General features: G+C 43.8%; 1 protein-coding gene across 1 annotated transcript in view; it reads right to left on the reverse strand.

The window, feature by feature from the left end:
- LOC125686805 (guanine nucleotide-binding protein G(q) subunit alpha) overlaps positions 1-660 on the reverse strand; it is a 112,431-nt gene extending 111,771 nt beyond the window's left edge. Inside the window, exon 1 of the mRNA XM_048931250.1 lies at positions 271-660. Coding sequence (XP_048787207.1) covers positions 271-406 — 136 coding nt within the window. The 5' untranslated portion in view covers positions 407-660. The remainder of the gene's footprint in view (positions 1-270) is intronic.
- Between the last annotated feature and the right edge of the window lie 18,905 nt (positions 661-19,565).

Genomic DNA, 19,565 nt, shown 5'->3' on the forward strand with positions numbered 1-19,565 from the left:
TCCCTCGCTCTCAGCTCCATGTTGGAGGCCGCTTCCCTCCTGCACCGAGCCTACCGCGGCGGGCACCCACGCCCCGTGGCGACGGGGGCAGGGCCGGCGGCTCTCTGGCAGGGCCGCGGCCGAGGAGGCGAGAGCCCGGGCGAGCCGGGCCGGCCCCGCCGCCGCCCCGGGCCCGACCGCGGGGACCCCGGTGCGCTCCCCGGAGGCAGCCGGGAACGGCCCGCGTCGCGCCGAGCCGGGTCAGGCCTGCCGGCGCCAAGCCGCACTCACCCAGCAGCAGCAGCTTCAGCTCCCGGCGCGCGTCCCGCTTGTCGCGGCGCAGCTGCCGCTCGATCTCGTCGTTGATCCGCCGGGCTTCCTTGGCTTCCTCGCTCAGGCAGCACGCCATGATGGACTCCAGAGTCATTCTTCCTAACTGGTTCACCCACAGCCCCCACCCCCTAAAATCGCACGCACTCACTCACTCACTCGCTCGCACGCCCGCACCGGCCGGAGCCCGCACCGCGCACCGCAGGGCAGACGCGGAGACCGCCTCGATGCCGCACGCGGGCGAAGAAAGAGGCAGGTCGGCTCGGATCCCCACCGCTCCCAACACCTCCTTTCCTCTCAATCGTGCACCGAACAGCGCGGACGCCTCCACCGCGGCGGCAGCGGCGCTCCCCGGCCGAGCCCCGAACTCCCCGGCGGCCGCCGCCCCCGCCGCTCGCTGCGCCCACCCCGCCCGCAGCCGAGCGCTAGCGCCCGCCGAGCTTCCGCGCGGGCATCGCCCGGCCGCTGCCCTCGCCCTGGAGCTGGAGCCGGAGCTCAGCGACCTCGGCCGCGCCCGGCGGGGGAGCTTCCTCGCCCGCCCCTCTGGCGGGGACGGCCGCTGCCGTTGAGCTACCGCGGCTCGGCTCGGCCCTGACAGGGAAGACGGGAGAAGGGGTGGGAGGAGAGCAGCCGGCGGAGAGGAAGAGGAGACAGCAGGGGCCGGGCTCGCCCGGCTTTTCAATGGTTCGGCTCCGCGGGCGTGGTGAGGCAGGAATATGGCGGAGCGCCGCTCCCACGCACTCCCCCCCCCCCGCGCCGCCGCACGCGGGGGGCGAGCGGCCGGGAGCGCCGGGCAGCTTGGTGGCCCCCCGTTGCCCCCGGGCGCCCCCGCGGCGTTGGCGGCGGCGGAGGAGGAGGAGAAAGAGGAGGAAAGGGGAAAGACAAGTGGGCGAGCGGAAGGCGACTGCTGGCGGCCAGCGGCCGCTGCGGCCCGTTCTGTGGGGACGCGCGGTTTCTCGGGCGTCTCGCCGCCCTCGTGCTGGGAGCTGACGGACATTTCCACCGCGATCCTCCACCGTCCTCCTCGGCTGCGGCTCGCGGGAGAGGGGAAACGCTGACATTCCCGGGAAGGGAAAGGGAGGGGGGAAGCCGCCTGTCCCTCTTCACAGGGAAACGCGAGCGTGGGGATGGATGTCGTGTTGCGGCATAGAAAAGCCGCAAACCAGCGGCACCGCGCACTGCCCGCACCAAAATCCCGCCGTCGGCCCTCGGCCCTCCCGGCGGGACGCACCGCGCGCTGTCCGCCGCAGCACCGTGCCCGCTCCGAGCCGGCTGCGGGGCGGCTGCGAGGCCTTCCCCCACCCTCCCGCGCCGTGCCCTTTGCACCCCCACCGCCGGCTGTGGGTCCGCGGGCGCGTTCCGAACGCTTCGCGCACGGACTGGCAGTGCAGGCATTGCGCGGGACACGGTGGAGATGGAAGCGGAGAGCACAATCATCAGCCCCATAATGCAGTCAGTTAATTTGGAGAGCCCAAAACGTGTTTGTCATTGCGTTAGAAAACGAACGTTTTCTACCTAGCTTCAGGTAGGATTTTATGTCCGATGTATAAGAATGGTCAGTGCAACTCAGAAAGGTTTTATGATTCTCTGTCCCTGCAAATCAACATGTCTCAGTTATTAATCAGAAATGATACTATTACAAAACCTATGTGTACATAAGTATAGCAATGTATTTGTCTGTCTACCCAGTGTCCCTGGGTTAATGTCTTAATGTTAAATGCAGTGAAGATTCCTAGAGATTGAATTTTAGATACAACTTGCATTTTTTTTTTAAATAATGTTAACAAGAGACCAAAGGGGAAGAAATTCTTTGTAATATTAATCGTATCAGAGCCCTTCTCTAAAGACCAGACCTACAGTCTGAGAATAGGTGGCAAGAGACTTTCTGTATGTGCAGCAGTACTGTGCATAGAACGTGGCACACAGTGTTTGGGTTAGCAACGTCTGCACCAGGGCTGCACCAAGGATCCGAATGAATGGGTCAATAAGTTTGTGACCCACAAGTGAACCGTTCATCCATCGGCCTGAGGGCACTGCAGTCATCAGGCAATCCCTGGGTGATGAAGTCTGACTCAACTTTCTTAACCAACTCTCTTCTATGCACAGTGCTCTGTGTACCTCAAACACAAAACTGTCATTTAATTCTGCATTTTTAATGAGAAAAGACACCCAGGAGGCCATAAATGTAATTTGTATGTGCAGTTCCCACTGACATCATTGAATTTTAATCTCTACTGGATAAGTATCTTCAGGTTTCTAATGGAGGTGCTTTCTTGCTTGGCTCCAGCACCAGCAGAGAGTCACTGAGAGCTGCTCTGCCCCATGCTCTCTGACTTAGTGGAAAGCAGAAGAACGCCCATTATGGACAATTACATGATAATAAACCTATGAGGAAGTTTCTCTCCAGCCCTCATCTTCATAATGGTCAGCGTTTGTTTTGAAACATGAAATACCGTTTATAAATATTTTATCTTAATAGGAATTATGAGTAAATGACAGATGCCATTATTACCCGTACAGGTAATTATGATCCATAGACACCATCCATAGAGCCACCTAATCCTGCAGAGATACTTCCCGATAAGCTTTCCCCATAACATTAATAATTTCATAGCGCTCTATGCAAGCCATCTCCAGCTCATGGCTCATAGCAACCCATTGTCTGTGAGACATTTTAGTGCTACATGCTGCCACAGGAAATTAAAAGTGAGGCGGACAGGGGGAGTAGAGCACATCATTAAGCACACTGAGCCCTCAGCACTCTTGCTCGGAAGCCAACAGAAGCTGGGGAACCACTAACCACTTCATCATCTCCGCATCTCTCCTTACATCTCTATATCACAGACTTGAATCGCTTCCTTTCATAGGTGTAAGGATTTTTATTGTCACTCTCTGTCCTCTCTGCATGAGACATACTCTCTGTGATGTTCTGACAGAATCCAGCAGCACCTGAGCCCACAGCTCCGGCAGCAAATCATCTGCAGCAGCATCCTGTCCTTAGCGATGGAGTGCCTCGCAGGTGCTTCTTGTTGCCATAGAGCATCCGGATGTTTTCAAAATGCCACGTACAAGAACATTCCAGCCTTGTTTCTGAGTACTTGCCATTAATTTAGAGACCATCAGCGTAAGCACAGGTCAAATTGCCCTTCCAGAATACCTTCCTGATTCGTTGCCTCTGTGAGTTTCTTGCTTGCTTGTTTGTTTGCTAGGAAAAAAAAAAAAAAAAAAAAAAAAGGGAAGAAAAAAAAAGAAAAAGAAAAAACAGTACCTGTGGGTTCTCTACATGTGACGTCCAGCATCTGCCATTACACTCAGCTGAAACGTTCCAGTATGCCTTGTTTTGTCAGCCCACCTTCCTGGCATTTCCCCGTGTATACCCACTGACAGGTAACACGTGTCTGCCGAAGTCCTGATGGTCAGACTGGTGACCAGAGTAGGGCTTAAGAAAGCATTTCTTCATTTAATTTACGTGAAGTACATTTGTGCAGTATATTTCCTTTTACTTAAATGCACATTAAGAAGTTCTTACTGATGACTTAGTTCCGTGGAAGTGCAAAAGCTGTGCAACCTTTTATGGTTCCCCAAACGCCGTCTTTGCCTACCACCGCCCGTGGGACGCTGCTGTGCGCACCCCGCGTGTTGCAGCATCGCACAGCACGCGGTCACGGGGCTCAGCGTTTTTAGCGCTCTTTGCAATCTAAAGTACCCGACAGTCGTTCTCGTCTACAGGTCGCCTGTACACGCGGCTGCCTTCGGGCGTTCACAGAGCGAGGTCTCCACGTTCTGCAGCCCCGTCCCACCTCTGCACCGCTACCCCGGCGACACCCCCGGAGCAGGAGTTCGTCCGGCGCAGCCGCGGCGCCCTCTGCCGGCAACAAGGCGCGCCGCCCCGCCGCCCCGGCTCCTCCCGCGCAGCGCCCTGCACGGGGCGCTGAGAAACGAGGGGTCCGCGGGGGCCGGGCGCCGCTCCCGCTTCCTGCACCTTCCTGCGCCGCAGCGGAAGTGGCGGGCTTTGCCCGCCGTCCCTCACTCGAGGGCCGCGGTGTTGCCGGCGTCGCTGCCTTTCGCTTTCAGCCCCGAGCGCTACGGGGTCGTTTCTCCGCGGAGCCGCCTCGGGAACGGCTCCCCGCGCCGTCGGCCGCGCTCACAGCGCCGTGCCTGTCCCGGCCACCAAACGGAGCGCGCCTGGACGTGGCGTGCCACGCCGGCGCTCTCCGAAGACCGCTTTTTGGGTCGAGAGAAAATCCTCCATAAAATAACACCGTACGGCTTGGTGTTTCTGTTTGATGTCTGTGCGAGCCTGGGCTCCAGGCAGGTTACAGTCTCCACTGCTTATTCTTCCATGGCGGGAGAGGCCGAGCCGAGGCTGAAGAGCAGGAGGGAACCATGGCAACTGCCGCCACGCAGAGCGCCCTGCTCGGCGCTGAGGCCACGGGATGAGGGGTCCGCAGTGCGGGACCGGGAGCGAGATGGCTGCTGCGGGTAGGGCGTCTGCTGCTCACTCTGTGGGTGTGTGGGGCAGAAGAAGCAGAGGGAGACCAATGCCCTCCATCACCCTGTGATCCCCTGCCCTGCCCTGCTCTCCCCTGCACCACCCCACCTTGCCCTCTCTTCTGTAGGCTCCGGTCCTCACTAGCTGATCGAACTCCTCAACCCAGCATGACACTGCGTATCTCTCCAAGTTACCTTGCTAATTGAGGCTTTTGGCGTTGGGAAATAGCCGAGAGTGGTAAGGACCACCTTAGGAGGCAGTCACCTCCTGGACTGGATGCATCAGCCAACTGCTGGTAGAACAGCGTTGAAAGAATAACACTTAATACAATACAACTTTGTGAGATGGATAGAACACTATTCCATATCATGCTGTCAAAGCAATTCAGTAAAGAAAAGTGGTTAAGTGTTTGGTGTTACCATCGGTGACCCACGTGATGGCTTCTGTCCTCTCGTTCATCAGCTGTCTTTATCAAGAAATGGATGATAGCTGTGCATCAGGCTACTGTATTTGTATGATGTGAGATTTGTTAACTGCATACCTTAAGATCTCCTCAGCAAAATCTTTCACAACGTATTTCTCTCTGGTGGGAGAATGGATGGAGAGAAATCGATATCATTCCTCTACTGCTGCCACCTAAAATGAAACCTATATTTTGGCAACATGGGAATACTTCCGTTTCTGCCAAGATACCTCTTATGCTTTTTTATTATGTTCTCATTCAATCATATTTTCATGCAACTTCTGATCTGATGCTTTTATTCTTATGAACTTAACATTTTTTGAGAAATCCCAAGTAAGTTACTCTTAGACTTTTCATTGTTCTTACCTATTATCCTATAGTGTTGATATCTTGTTTTTTTGTTTTGTTTTGTCACAGAGACATCTAATGCTTTGCTGCACTGATTTGCAAATGTTAATGAAATTAGATGTTTTGATTACTTATCTAAGGAAAAAAAAAAAAAAAAAAAAAGAGATACCTGAGTGATAGTGATGGAAGGATTAAAATTATGACCTGGTCAATTGTGTTTTTGGATGGGAGATTAAATGTTTTTTATTGTTACATGTGATTTTATAAGATGATAGTAGGTGTCCATCAGGAGAGTATTTCCAGTCTTTGTTGTTTTAAACTGACAGTAGAGAAGGAACTTGAGGCAATGACTAATCAAGGTCTTTTTCTAAGTGGAAATACAGTAACAGTGAAGGTACTTTACTATCTTCTTGTGTGAATCTACCAGAAAATCTTGTAATACTAAGAAAAATAGACATTTTTGAACTCTTATGTGAAACCATCACAAATACTTGAAAAAAGTATGTTTTCTGCAAGCATTTTTTTAAATGGTGGAAAAGACTGAGTTAGCAGAAAGCAGATAATTGGCATCCATTTAGAACTTCTGCAGGAAATGAGACACTCCATCATGTACTAAAGTAAAAATGCAGGTGTGTTGTGAAACTTGGTTTATCACAGATAGCCAGTTAGAATGTTGCCTCAGCCCATCTGGCGTGGAGATTCTCATGCCTGAGATGCACGGCTAATGATGGCAGTGCAGTGCCTGCTGTATATTAGTAAAATTCCCTTGGCACCTTACACTGAATTTAGATAATGTTCCTTCAAGGAAGGAGACGAGTGAATATATGATAGTACTTGAGGGAAATACAGAAAGTCACTGGTGGGAAAAGGGCAACATGACTCCTTTAATTTATGTGAAGAAAGAGAGAAAGGAGGCTCTTGAACACTTGAAAATTCTGCCTTGGACATATACAGGGCATTGAATGGCAAGATATTTTATATACGTATTATTTTAAGTGCATATTTATTACTGCAGAGTATGATAATAAAGCATACTCTTAGGCTTCTGTACTTCCATTAGTCTGCTTCCAAAGCCAGTTAACTTTGAACATGAGAACTAACAAAAATAATATGACATCTTGCTTTTATTTTGGTGCTGATATGTTTAAAGATGTTGCAGAAGGTGATTTTTTGTTTTACTCCAAGATGTTTAATGCACCTGTTTCTCAATGAAAATTTGAGACCTTTTCAGAATTTGTGGTTAAACTTTAGGTTGGATACACAGAAAATTCTAACTATGTTTTGGATTGCATTGTATATTCAAAGCCCTTATATTTATGCTGGGAACATTTTGCCGTTCGTATCTGTTTGTGCTGAGAAACAAGTCATTAATCTATGAGATTTACGTGGAAAAAGCGTAGTGCTCCCCTCGCCACAGTTGCATCATATACAATTAGGCAGAAAAGCTGGATTGTCCTGATGAGTCCACAAAGATAAATCATAAAATCATAGAATTGCTCAGGTTGGAAAAGATCGTAAAGATCATCAAGTCCTACCACAACCTAACCATGCTACCCTACTTCTCTAAAATAAAGAAGCCCAGCTCCCTCCGCCTTTCTTCATAGGAGAGGTGCTCCAGCCCTCTGATCATCTTAGTGGACTCACAGGACTCACTCCTACTTGTTTCGGATGAGGCTCCTAGAAGTTAAAGGAAAAAGTTGCATCTCGTTATGACTTCCTTTTGCTCTGTGGAATTATCACTGATAAGAGCCAAAAAGACAAAAAGATAAAAAAACCTAAAAGCTGCTACTGAATTGGGTATGTGAGAGAATACAGGTTACACTGAGCGTAACTAACTAGGGACCTCTTCCTGGACTCAAGTTGCAACAGGGGATATTGAGGTTGGAGGTCAGGAACTACTTTGTCTCTGAGAGAGTGGTCAGGCACTGGAGTGGGCTGCACAGGGAGGTGGTGGAGGCACCGACCCTGGAAGTGTTCAAGAAACATGCAGACGTACTTAGCTACGTGGCTTAGTGGGAAATATTGATAGGTGGACAGTTGGACTGGATGATCTTAGAGATCTTTTCCAACCTTGGTGACATTATGATTATATGATTTTCAGAAGTAGCTTGTGCTTCAGTAGAGACAGGCACTAGCATGAATATGTACATTTTTATATGGATCCTTGTTTGTCACTAGCCTGAAACAGGGCTGTAGGTAGGACATCTTCTGGGGACTTGTTAATTTTCTGGCATAATTCAAATTTTCATTTTAGTAGCTACAGTTCTTTCTTAAAAATATGGCAGAAGTTTCCTGGTTCTCTTACTCTCATGTCCCTCTTCTCCCTCCTTCTCCATGTTTGGTCAATTTATAATGAAACAGAGAGCTGAATACCAGTTCTTAACACTCAGTGGGAAGATTTCATGGGCAGAGGTAGAAGTCTATCTCATATAAGAATAGTTGCATACTCAGTCTTATATTCAAGCATAGTGTTGAAATAAAAACCCAGGCAGTGATTTAATGCTGGTGAGCCACATGCCTCTTTTCTGCTTGTGAAGAAACTGCACTTTGTAATATATGCTAGAGTGTGTAGTGACATGCTGCTGTTTGTGCAGAAAGTCATTCAAAATTCAGGACCGATAGGTATAAGTGGCAGCAAATACAAGTGCACAGATCTCAGAAGGAAGCTGACAACCTTACACCAGTAACACTATTGTTTCTAAATGTGTTGTGAGCAAAAAGACAACCACTAAGAAGAAAGGTTTGTTTTTAGGGCTGGATAAGATTTTTTAATCCTCCAGAAGCTTTAGGTGGGAACAGGACAGGATGTCCTGTTTGATCATCTTTTTCTTTTCCAGAGGTAAAAAATGCTATGTGAACACATCTGCATGTTTTCCTGCATAGAGACCCTTACTTTCTTTTCCTGGATGTTTGGTGAGGGTTAAATCTTGCAAGCACTCACTTACAGCTCATTTTTAACCCGGCATTCAGGTAAAAAGCTGTAACTGGTAGAAGAGAAGCGCTGTGAATATACTGAAAAACAGAATTTGAGACCTCATGTTGGTTTTGTTTTGCACAATGTGTGAAGAAGCAGTGCTTTTCCTTGGAAAATATATCCCTCATAAACCTAAACGCATCAGAGAAGCGGCTTTTAATGTTCCTCATTCAAAGCTTAGTTGAAAAGTTCATTGCAAAGCATTTGTGTTGTGTTTTGCAGTTTGCTTTGGAAAAGCACAGGTCCTACAATAAGAATGAATTCAATGTCTGTAAGAAATGCCACACTTCATTATTTGTTCAGAAGTGACAATGTCGCTATTAACCTATTTCAGGTAATTATAAGTGGTTGTCCTCCCCCTTGCTTCCTGATGTTCTCAAGTCAAATATTCTATTTTTAATGACCTCAAATGAGCTGGCATTTGGAAAAAGGGCCTCAGCATGGGGAAAAATTACCCTAAGTGTGTTCTGGCATGCATACCTACGATTTTGAGATTTTGTGCGTCATGACTAAGTTCTGGGGTGGGGTTTTGTTGTTGTTTTTCTTTTCTTTAGAAGTAAACCAAACAATGGGTCAGAGAAACATGAAAACAGGAACGTAACATGTTACCTCAGTAATATACAAAGATAACTTAAATTTTGGTTCTTTAAAAGGGAGAGAATATAGGACACTACATAGCATTCTTCATTTCAAACACAAACACTTAAAATTCTGTTTTATTTATGAACTTAGTAACTGCTTATCATTTTATTAATTGAACGTCCTAATGTGTAATTATGAGTAAGACAGGAAGTAATGCAAGCAGCAGTGAAGTTGTGTCAGCCTTTTTTTAACCTTTAAGCTTTTGTAAAGAAGAGAACAGTATGTACTTGCCCTACTGAACGAACCACAAATAATTCTGGTTTGTGCTATACCCCATATTTTCTTTAAAACAGTACGGTCTGCAACCTGCCAAAACTTAGAATCTAAGCCTAAAACTTACCTTTTTCTTCAATTATGTGTGCATCCGTTGTTCTAGCAGAAAATACTACCTCTTCCTGTAGATTTTGCCCATCCACAGGTTAAATGAAAATAGTACATGTATGTCATGTAATTTTTACCTTTTCTTCCAGCAACACCGAATTCTGAGAAAATCATCAGTTCTAAGGTGCAGTGGAATACCAAGGTTTACAGCAGCTTTTCAAATCTGAAGCACCATCTGGTGCCATTAGAAATTATTTCTGAAATACAAAATAAATAAATAAAACAAATTTTAAAAAATTGAATATTTAGGCACTTAGTTTCTTTTTCATTTGGTAAATAAAAAGTGCTGTGCAGTGTGTTAAGCAAGTAGTGTACAACACTTAGTAGATGGAGGTCATTCTGAAAAAGGTTTGGTGTATTTCACAGAAATCCTGCTAAAGCCAAAAGTTGTCCCCATTATTCCATATACTTGGCTTGATACCAGGCTCTTTGTCAGACTCACGAAATCTTTTTGAAAAACATCACACTTTGTTTTCCATGTGTGAACAGCTTTAAGTAAATGAATGTAATGGTCAGACCCTAAATGTAGTTAAATTGTAATGAAACAAAGGTGGACTTAGAGGAATGACACTCTTCATATATGGTAGCTGATATTGAAAACTGCTGTAGAGACAAATGAGTACCTGTTCTGGTACATGCATGAGCACAAACAATGTCTTTTGTATTGGATTTGCTTGAATAAGTTTCAGTAGTCATTGAATAAGAAAAGCGGAATTTAATGTTTTAATGTGAGTATGCTAGCAACATATTTTAAATCGTTAATTGCCGTGACCTAAGCTGGCAGCTTTGTGTTTCCTGCTGAAACGTGTTGTCATTAACACTTTTTAGGAATATGTTGTAATATTAGGACCAAATATAGCTAAAAATTACACTAGAAATATTTGTCTCCCTAGAAGATACTTTCATAAGCAGAGCTCTAATTATATGAATTTGTCACAAGACAACATTAAATGAAATGAAAATACTTTCTGAGACAATTTGAGTACTACTGGCAGCTCTGGAGGTGAAGAAATAATTAAATTGTTCACTGAGATACACAACATTATTATTGTGTTATAGTACAGGAAGGTGCAAAGATAAAGACCGGAAGACTAGAAATGACTTACAGACTTCCCTTTAAAATGTTTGATTCTGCTTTTGTGATGCGCTAGGAGAGATTTACAGAATAACCAGTTCCTTACATCTCACTCAGCAGTGAAGTAGCAGTTAAATTGAACAATCAGGGAGTCAGAGGTACAAAACCTTCTATGCCATTGGAGATCTTTTACAACATTGCAAGATTTTCCCCTTTTTCTGAGGCAACAAATGCTAATTGTTAGTTAATTGTGTGCGTTTTTTTTAGTGCTTGGTTCAATCATTTTAATTTACCTCAGAACAAATTTCCATCAGTCCCAGCAATCAGATCTCTGAAAAAAAAGATAATGTTTGTCTGAAATTTGTGCATCATACAAATCAGTAAATACTGGTGCATTCACACAGGTAATAAATTGAATTTACTTTTCCAGACAGCTTTCAAAAATCAAGACTTACTGCTTTTTGTTTTTAACAAGTGATGGGGAACTCTCACAGACTGTAATCTTTTAATAAATTGACTATTATCAAATCTAGTTTTGGAAGTCATTTACTGTCACAGTAAGTAATAAATGAAAAGTACTGTAACAATTAAAAGCCTAATCCATATGTTTGTTCACAGTGCAAATACATTTTACAGAATTTATCTTTCTAATTCCATAATTGCCAGTTTTGCTTATTCCACAATTTCTGGCTTCAAGATCACTATCAGCATCCACAATCAAAAGCCATTTTCATCTGCTTATTAGCATGTTTGTTGTTGAATAAGACTTAACTTTTCTAGGAGAAAAAAAGCCAGACACGTCGGCCTACCTTTACATATATGCTGAGCCATATTTTCATTTCTTTGAGAGATCCAAAATACTAATGTGCTGGATGCATCAAGCATTGTTATCGCAGCCAACATCACAAAGTTTCTTACAGACTCTTCATAGGTGACCTGGAAGTGGTAGGGTTGTACACACAAAAATAAGGTAGATTTCTCCAGTATCCCATATATATTGGCACTTATGGTTTAGTTTCTCTGTTCAGTTCAGAGCTCCCCAGTGAAATCACCATCCTATTTTTTGGGTTTTTTTTTTTTGTTTTTTTGGTCATGCTGACATCTTTAAAATAGTTCAGCAAACCTCTATTTATTTGGGCTCATAACCCCAAATCCCATCTGTTCTGCACTGGAGCGGTTATAGAGTGAGAGCAAACCAGTGCAGGATCTTCCCGGCTCCCAGTAAGAAAGGCCCAACAGCAAACGGCTTACTGAAGCAACTGCTTTTGAAAGACTAACAAGACAAATTTAGTCAGTGACTAAATCCTGTGTCCTTTCAGATGCTCAGCAGCCCACCTGCCTGCAGCACTGGATAGAGCCTTGATGGATTTTCCCACAACATGTTTTGCAGGGTAGGTTCTGTCCATGAAGAGGTAGCATTTAAGTTCCTTACAAGAACACAATTGTATTCCCAAAGGAGATTCATGAGAACCCATTCATACCTCCCTGCTAAGTAAAGGTAGGGCCACACAGGTGAGGCCATTGCTGGTGCCAAGTGAGAGCAGGATGCAAGGCTGCTCCTGTACCGTGAGAGGTGGGGTTTGTCCTGCAGCCTGGAATGTGGGCAGCATGGCACAGTGCGGCCCAAAGGCAGCCAGCACATGCAGCACAGCACAGCTGGTTCTGCATCGCCCCAGGTTAACTGCAGTGTGGGCACGGTCACCAACATGGCCAGGATCAATATATTCACCCCTTGCTCACTCTGGTTACCTTCCCCAGAGATGTAAGTTACAGAGTGTATTAATAACATACAGGCTTCTCAAGCCCTAAGCACAGGTCCCAGTGTAAAAGACATGTCCTATTCAAGATCAACAGCTTCTGAATGCAGTCTTCTGCAAGGCTCCCAACACATGATCTTCCAGTATTTCTTCCAAAATGATGGTGTTGTATGTTCTGTCCATTGTGCTGCTTACTGATTAAATAAAACTGCTAAACCAAAAGGCTGTGTTTTGCTACCACTTTGTGGCTTCATTAGATACTGCTCCAAGATCCACAAAGGAATTGCTTCTAACCTCATTCACCAAAGGGATATTTCATACCAAGCAGAAGGAATTTTGAAAGGGGTGGGAGAGCACCTGGCTCCCTTCCACTGCTCAAGAGTACTGCTGGGCATCAGTTGTGGGGCAGTGAGCTACTGCTTCTGCATCACTTGTTAGTCATAACTATTATCTTTTTCCTTTTCTCTGTCTTAGTAAATAGTTTAATCTCAACCCATGAGTTCTTTTTTTCCTATTCTCTCCATTACCCCACTGGGAAGGGAAGAGTAAGTGAATTACTGTGTGGGTTAAACCACAACATTAGCACCCAATCTGGGGCTCAAAGGCTTGAGTTAACAGCTGATCTGAGTGGAGCATGTTAACGCAGGGTGTTGTGGTAATTTGATATTTGCTGCTCATGATGTTGATATTTTCCCTATGTATGGAGCTCTTTGAGAGTCTTCTCATGGAACTATATTGTGTAGCATTTTATTCACTGCTCGTTTTCCTTGTTGCGTTGTTTATCATCTCTGGGGGTTGGATTAAGGTTTTTATTTTGCTATGCTGTTTGGCCCTGGCTTATATCATAAAAAAATTGGCTGCCAAGAAACTAATGCTTTGTGCATATTAGTGATTACAGTCATCTTTGGGTTCTGGAAGCCATATTGGTGATACTATTAGTAATTAACTCTTTCCCTTGTCTCCTCAGGGAGCCTCGCTATGGAGGAGGTAGGGGAAGACACTCAACTTCCCTTCTAATTTTCCTTCTTTCCCTAGAACTCTAGAACTATACAGCACTGCTTGATAATTTTGAGTATCCATGTTCAAACCAGTGTGCTGCTATTACTGTGTCACAAGTGTGTTTCCAGTTATGTTTTAAATTAAACAATTATTTAAGGAAATAATCCAGAGATCTGCAGAGATCTGCCCAGAGGTGGGATAGTTCTGAGTGGCAGGGAGTGTTGTATGCTATGGGCAGGTGCGTAGAGCAGTGGACTGAAGTTCCAGACAACTGGGAGTGGTTTGGAACTTCACCTCTTCGTTACTGCAGAATTATTAAAAACTGGGAGAATATTTGGAAAAGGTCTCCTGTTGCCTTGGCAATCCTACGAAAGCACAAATCATGGCAGCATGCGGGGGCCTGGCCCATGCCTACTGAGCTCTGTCCAACATTATTCAGCATCCCCAAGGGTAAGAGAATCCCTATGGGTCTGAACTGAACAGAGATACCTATAGGTCTGATAATAAAGCAAAAGACTCATCCCTCATGACGAGCCCTGCAGTTGCTCCTGCTACAGGCTGTTGCAAGTATTGCAATGAGAAAAAAAAGTCCTCCCAAAGTAGGTGCTCCGTGCTCAGACCAACCTGTGGTTCATCCAACCCCTGCAACGGGTCCTGCAATTGATCTGACCTTTTCGACAGACCCCACAATTACTCTAAACCTTCTGATGCCACGACTCTCATGACCAGTCCTGTGCCACCTACTGGATCAAACTGCAAGTACCCAGTTAATACTTTATATGCGTTTATCATTTCAATCTCTTTTCCTTCTATGAATGGAAAAAAAATCCAGCTCTGCAGCCTCTACCAGGCCTTATCAAGCCCTTGTATATGAGGATTGCATCTAATACAGTTCTTACACAGCTGGCCATGCTGGGAGCTGCCTGTTTTAGCTGTGAGCTGAAAGTACTGCTTGTCATTTTAGTTCTTTTGTAAATCATAGATACTAGTTATTGCCATTTGCTTAATCTCTCTTACACTCTGTTTTTGCCTTCACTGCTTCATTTGGATGCTTTGTTCATCTGTTGCATCTTTTTGTAAGTTATTCCAGATCTGAACTCTAATGCATGCAGGCAGACAGCAAACAACAGTTGAACAGTGGCTTTTCTTTTTTCTGTAATTCTGTAATTTAGTGTTCAGAGAGCATTATTGCAGTCCTAATTGAAATCAGCTGTAATACAAGTACACAGGAGAAGCTCTGTATGATAATGTAGGTATTTCAGAGAAATTAGTTTTCTCAGTGGATACATTTCCTTCTTTCACCATGGCAAAGCCCTCTCTGCAGGTATACTGTATATCACCCAGTGTGAGCACAAACTGAATTCAGAGAAATCTTCAGCCCTTCTGCAAAGATGCAGAGTAGAACATTGAGCAGTTACAAGAACATTCAGTGATACATTCAATAAATGTATCACCGTTAGTGAAATCACACCATCAGTTAGCAGCTCCTGTATTACTAAGCCAATACAACTTGTTTGGTGGTCTGATTTGGGACATCGTGCCCTTGATCAGTGTTTAGGATCTGTTTTCTTTCTGTCTGTCCAATTTTGGATTTCTTTTTAGCAATTACCACCCTCACAACTTCCCAAAAGCTCTCTCCTTAGAAGGAACGTATTTGCTGGACACAGTCTGTCTCATGTTCTCTGCAGTGGAGTTTTTAAGAAAAGTCTAGATGCTTCACTTAAATTTGTTATTCAAGAATTATAGTAAAGATCAGAAAGATCTTTCTGTCACAAACAGATTTTTTGTGCGCATGCCACAAAGTGAATTTTCAACTTTGAGACATCAGTGTGATACTCAGATGTAAAATGCAGCAGTTACCAGGAGTGTTCAAGTGTGCTCAAATACCTGCTGGCTGCAGCCTCACAGAGACTTGTGTGCACTACATTTCATGAGACAACTTTTGAAATCAAGGGTTACATTTGCAATTAAAACATTATTTTGAAGACCGGGAAAACAGCTAATGGTAAGCATGAACAGTTTAATATTCCAGAGTTTCAGGAATGTTCAAAACAGATTCTACTTAGAAAAAAGCTTCTAACTGATAATCTACATTAACATGGGCTGTGAAGAGAGTGGGTTTTTTCTCTTCTTAAGAGCAAACTCTAATCAGTATGTCTGTTTAGAAGTCATTTTACTACCTAAGTATCAATAAATAATGAATAATAATACACATTTATTTTTGAAAGTTAATATGTATTTACATACTAATACATGTACCTGTATTAAGTATCAAAATGTTTTACTGCATATGATACTGTAGTAAGCTGTTATTCTTCATCTTTTTCCAAATGTTTTATGTCTCATCTACGGATAAGTAAGAGGCATCAGATATGACGTGAAATCCCGGAGTGCTCAGGTGCAGATTGCTGTTGGCTCCAATAGAGCTACACACATGAATGAATGGTGAATTGAGTTCTCAAGTGTTCTGCTAAGTATAGCTGCAAGGCCAAACACTGAAGTAAAAGGGCTTGAATAGCATTCTTAATAATACGGTTAATATGGTCTTAATACCGTTCATCTTATGTCAGGATTATGGAAGATTCAGACATCTGGTGTGGGCACTCAAGGATAACTCAAAGATAGCCATTATATGAAAACACAAGTCTCCATGTAGAAGACGTCCGCTGGATACCTTAAAGAGCAGACAGACAAGAATAATCTGAAAATAAGTTCCTTTCCTTAGGATAACTCCCAGTACAAATAAGCAGAAACAAGCTGTTGATTTTCCACAGAATTAAATGTTAGTCTCTTAATTAAATTAACTTGATTAGTAAAATGTAAGGTGAGAAAGCAAGTTTAATGGTAAAGAAATACTGAAGTATGAACCAAGACTGTTACTGCATTGCACAAACATGGCTCCAAATAGGTTTGCCTGCTCATGGGTTTCCACAGCTGTTTTGGAAACATCCGGATTGAGCACCTCATCTCATGATATCAGCAAATATCACAGGTAGTCTCCATAAGGAATTCTTGCTGTGACAGTGGATGAGGCCAGGCTTCTCTTTGCAATTGGGCTACATGTCAGGAAGAGAGCTATTTCGCTGGAATTGCTTTAGGAGATTTGATTCATTTCTCCATTACTACTACTCTTTTCCACTCAGGACAGCATGCTGTCTCTACATGTTTCACAGCTCTGCTTTTATTTTAAATGAAACCACTGCTAGAAAAACTTTGAGCTTCTATTTAGTAGTTGGTCATCTTGTACTTTCCTGAGTACAGTACTCACTGAGTCATTAGCAGTGCATTCTCTTACAACTGTGGTGCCAGCTGTACGTACCTTGTTGTCAAGAACATTTTATACATAAATCAGACTGTTACTTCTACTTACTTTAAATCTTGTTCATTGATTGCATTTCTAGGATTGCTTTGCTATTTTCACCTGGCTAGAAATACAACAGGCAGTAGCTTGATCTTTTGAGAGAAAATTACATTATTACCAATTATTCTATATTGTCTTTGGGAACACCGTCTCTGCAAGTGTCCACTTGACTACTGTTATTCAGATAACAATTATATTGAAGAATTTGTGACTAGTAAAAAAGTTACTTATATTCTTGAATTTTCACTTAATTTGTTTTCAGAAATGCTAATAGCCTTTCAGGACTCAGAAGGATGTCTGCCTCACATTACCCTGAAAAGTGCGTGTATAAATTTTACCTGCTGTTTGCCACCTAATTTCTTGATACAGGAAATACATTCTGGTGTACCAGGAGTCCACATCAAAATTTTGGCAGAAAAGAGTGGCTGCACAAGTGGCTTCTGTGAGACAAGGGGTAGGACTGTGTTGGACACAGTGACTGCACAACTGACTCACCACAGGTCACATGCAAGTCTTTCAGCAGCACTGGTAGTGCCTCTGTGAAACATTTATTAAGGGTAAAAAATGCTGTATAACAGCTGGGAGATAGGAGAGAGAAAACATGAGAGAAATGGCCCTGCAGCCCCCAAGGCCAGTGCAGCAGGAGGGCAGGATGAGCTCCAGGCACTGAGCAGCAGTTTGGCTGCCGCCTGTGGATAGGACAGCAATGAACCACGGTGCTGGCCCACACAGGACCGTGCCACAGCAGTGGTCCACGCTGCAGTCATTGAAGGACTCTACCCTGTGGCAGGTATCTCCTGAAGGAAGCTGCAACCCGTGGAGAGACCATATGGCAGAAGGAACTGCAGCCCGAGGGGGATCCACACTGGAGTAGTTAGTTCCTGATAGACAAACCTGTGGAGAGAACTAAAGCTGTTCTTGAAGAGCTGCATCTGGTGCAAAGGACTGTAACCTACGCAGACACCGTTGAGAAACCTCACACTGGGAAGAAGAAGCAGAGGCTGTTACAGAGGCCTGTGGACTAACTCCTACATTAGAGATGTAAGAGGTAGAAGAATTGAGGATGAGGGACTGAAGTTGACCCTGGGAAGAAAGCAGGGTGGAGGGGAAAGTGCTTGTCATTTTTTTTCTTAGTTTCTTACCACCCTACTCTATTGTTTATTGGCAGTAAATTCATTATTCCAAGGTTGAATCCATTTTGCCTTTGATGGTAATCGGTAAATCATTTCTCTATTCTTATCTCAACCCTTAAGCTCTTCATTCTTCCTTTTTCTGCCCCTGTCCTGTGAAGGAGAGGGAATGAGAGACTGGCTGGGCAGGCATTGCTCAGGCATCTGATGTCAACTTACCACGTATAGCACAGTGCATTAGGCCAACTGCTTTAGCAAAACTTATATCCCTGTTTGACTTTTTAGGTGATAATATAAAATGAGCACACACTATTTGTAATTGAATAATTAAAATAAAGGCTAAAAATTCCTGCATCACTACATCTATACGTTTTTCCAACTGCATAACAAACAGTGCAAGCATAGTTTGTATCTACAGCGTTCCTTGTGGACAAGGATCTGCAGACTACCTAGCTAGTGTTCAATAGTGTAAACATTGTGATCTACTAATAAAGAAATGTAAAATACATTAAAGTGTACATTTATATTCATATGCTAAATTCAATTTCAGCAGTTAATGTATTTTGGAGAATACACAGAAGTACCATTCTTGAGAGGTTCTTTTCTCTGCCAGCACAATAACTTATTTTATGACTTCTAAAGAGAAAATCCAAACATGGCATTGATGCTGCAAATAGAGGTAAGTTACATGAAATGATGCTCTGGAAAAGATTGGAAAAATACATGAGAAAAGAACAATCTACTTTCAGACTGAGATGTTACTGGCAGTGAAATTCAGGTAAAAAATATTTACATGTAGATCAACAATATTCATACACTGAAATCTTAACTATCATCAAACAAATATGTCAGAATTAGAACAGCATATTCTACGCTCATACTTACATAGTTTTATACTCAAGTCTATACTCCTCCTGTACTCACAGTTCTGTACTGCTACTTCCTCATTCCACCCCACTGCACTCTTACTTCTACACGCCTGACTGTGATGCTGGATTTTGTTCTTTTAGCATTTTGCTAACAATACACCTAAGACTGGATGGCTGCCAAACTACTTTACAGAGCCCAGCAAATGTTACTTTGTCTTTATACATCACAGTTGTGAGAATAATTTCATCCTTGACTGCAAGTCTAAAAAAATACTTTTTTGAGCAAACACAGTGTTACCCTTAGTATTTCTAAATGCCATCAACCACATACACACTGCAATAAATTGCTGCGGACCCAATTTTCCAATTCCCTATGTGAGAAAGTTCAAGAACTACTGCAGAATCTTGAGTGAGTCATTGGGTTTTATCAGGGTAAGAGAAGAGACCTCCCTATCACTCTCTTTTTTATTTACTTTTTGAATTTGGATTGCATAGAATGCATCTGCAGTACCAGTAACACCAGCACTTGTTTCTGAAGAGCTTAATTTTTCCAAGATACTGATCTAAAGTTCTAGGTACACCTCTGAAAATTTACAAGCAAATTTAATGGACAACTACATATGCCTAGAAAACTAAAATGGAAAAGAAAAGAAAATGAAACGTTTGTGCATTCTTGGGAAATTATAAATTAGCTATAGAAATATGTGGCTACTACTTGAAAATGATTAATATGTTTCTGTTTTCATGAAGTCTCCGAAGTCTAAA

Source organism: Lagopus muta, chromosome Z, assembly GCF_023343835.1.
Source record: "Lagopus muta isolate bLagMut1 chromosome Z, bLagMut1 primary, whole genome shotgun sequence".
In the NCBI taxonomy this organism is placed as follows: domain Eukaryota; kingdom Metazoa; phylum Chordata; class Aves; order Galliformes; family Phasianidae; genus Lagopus; species Lagopus muta.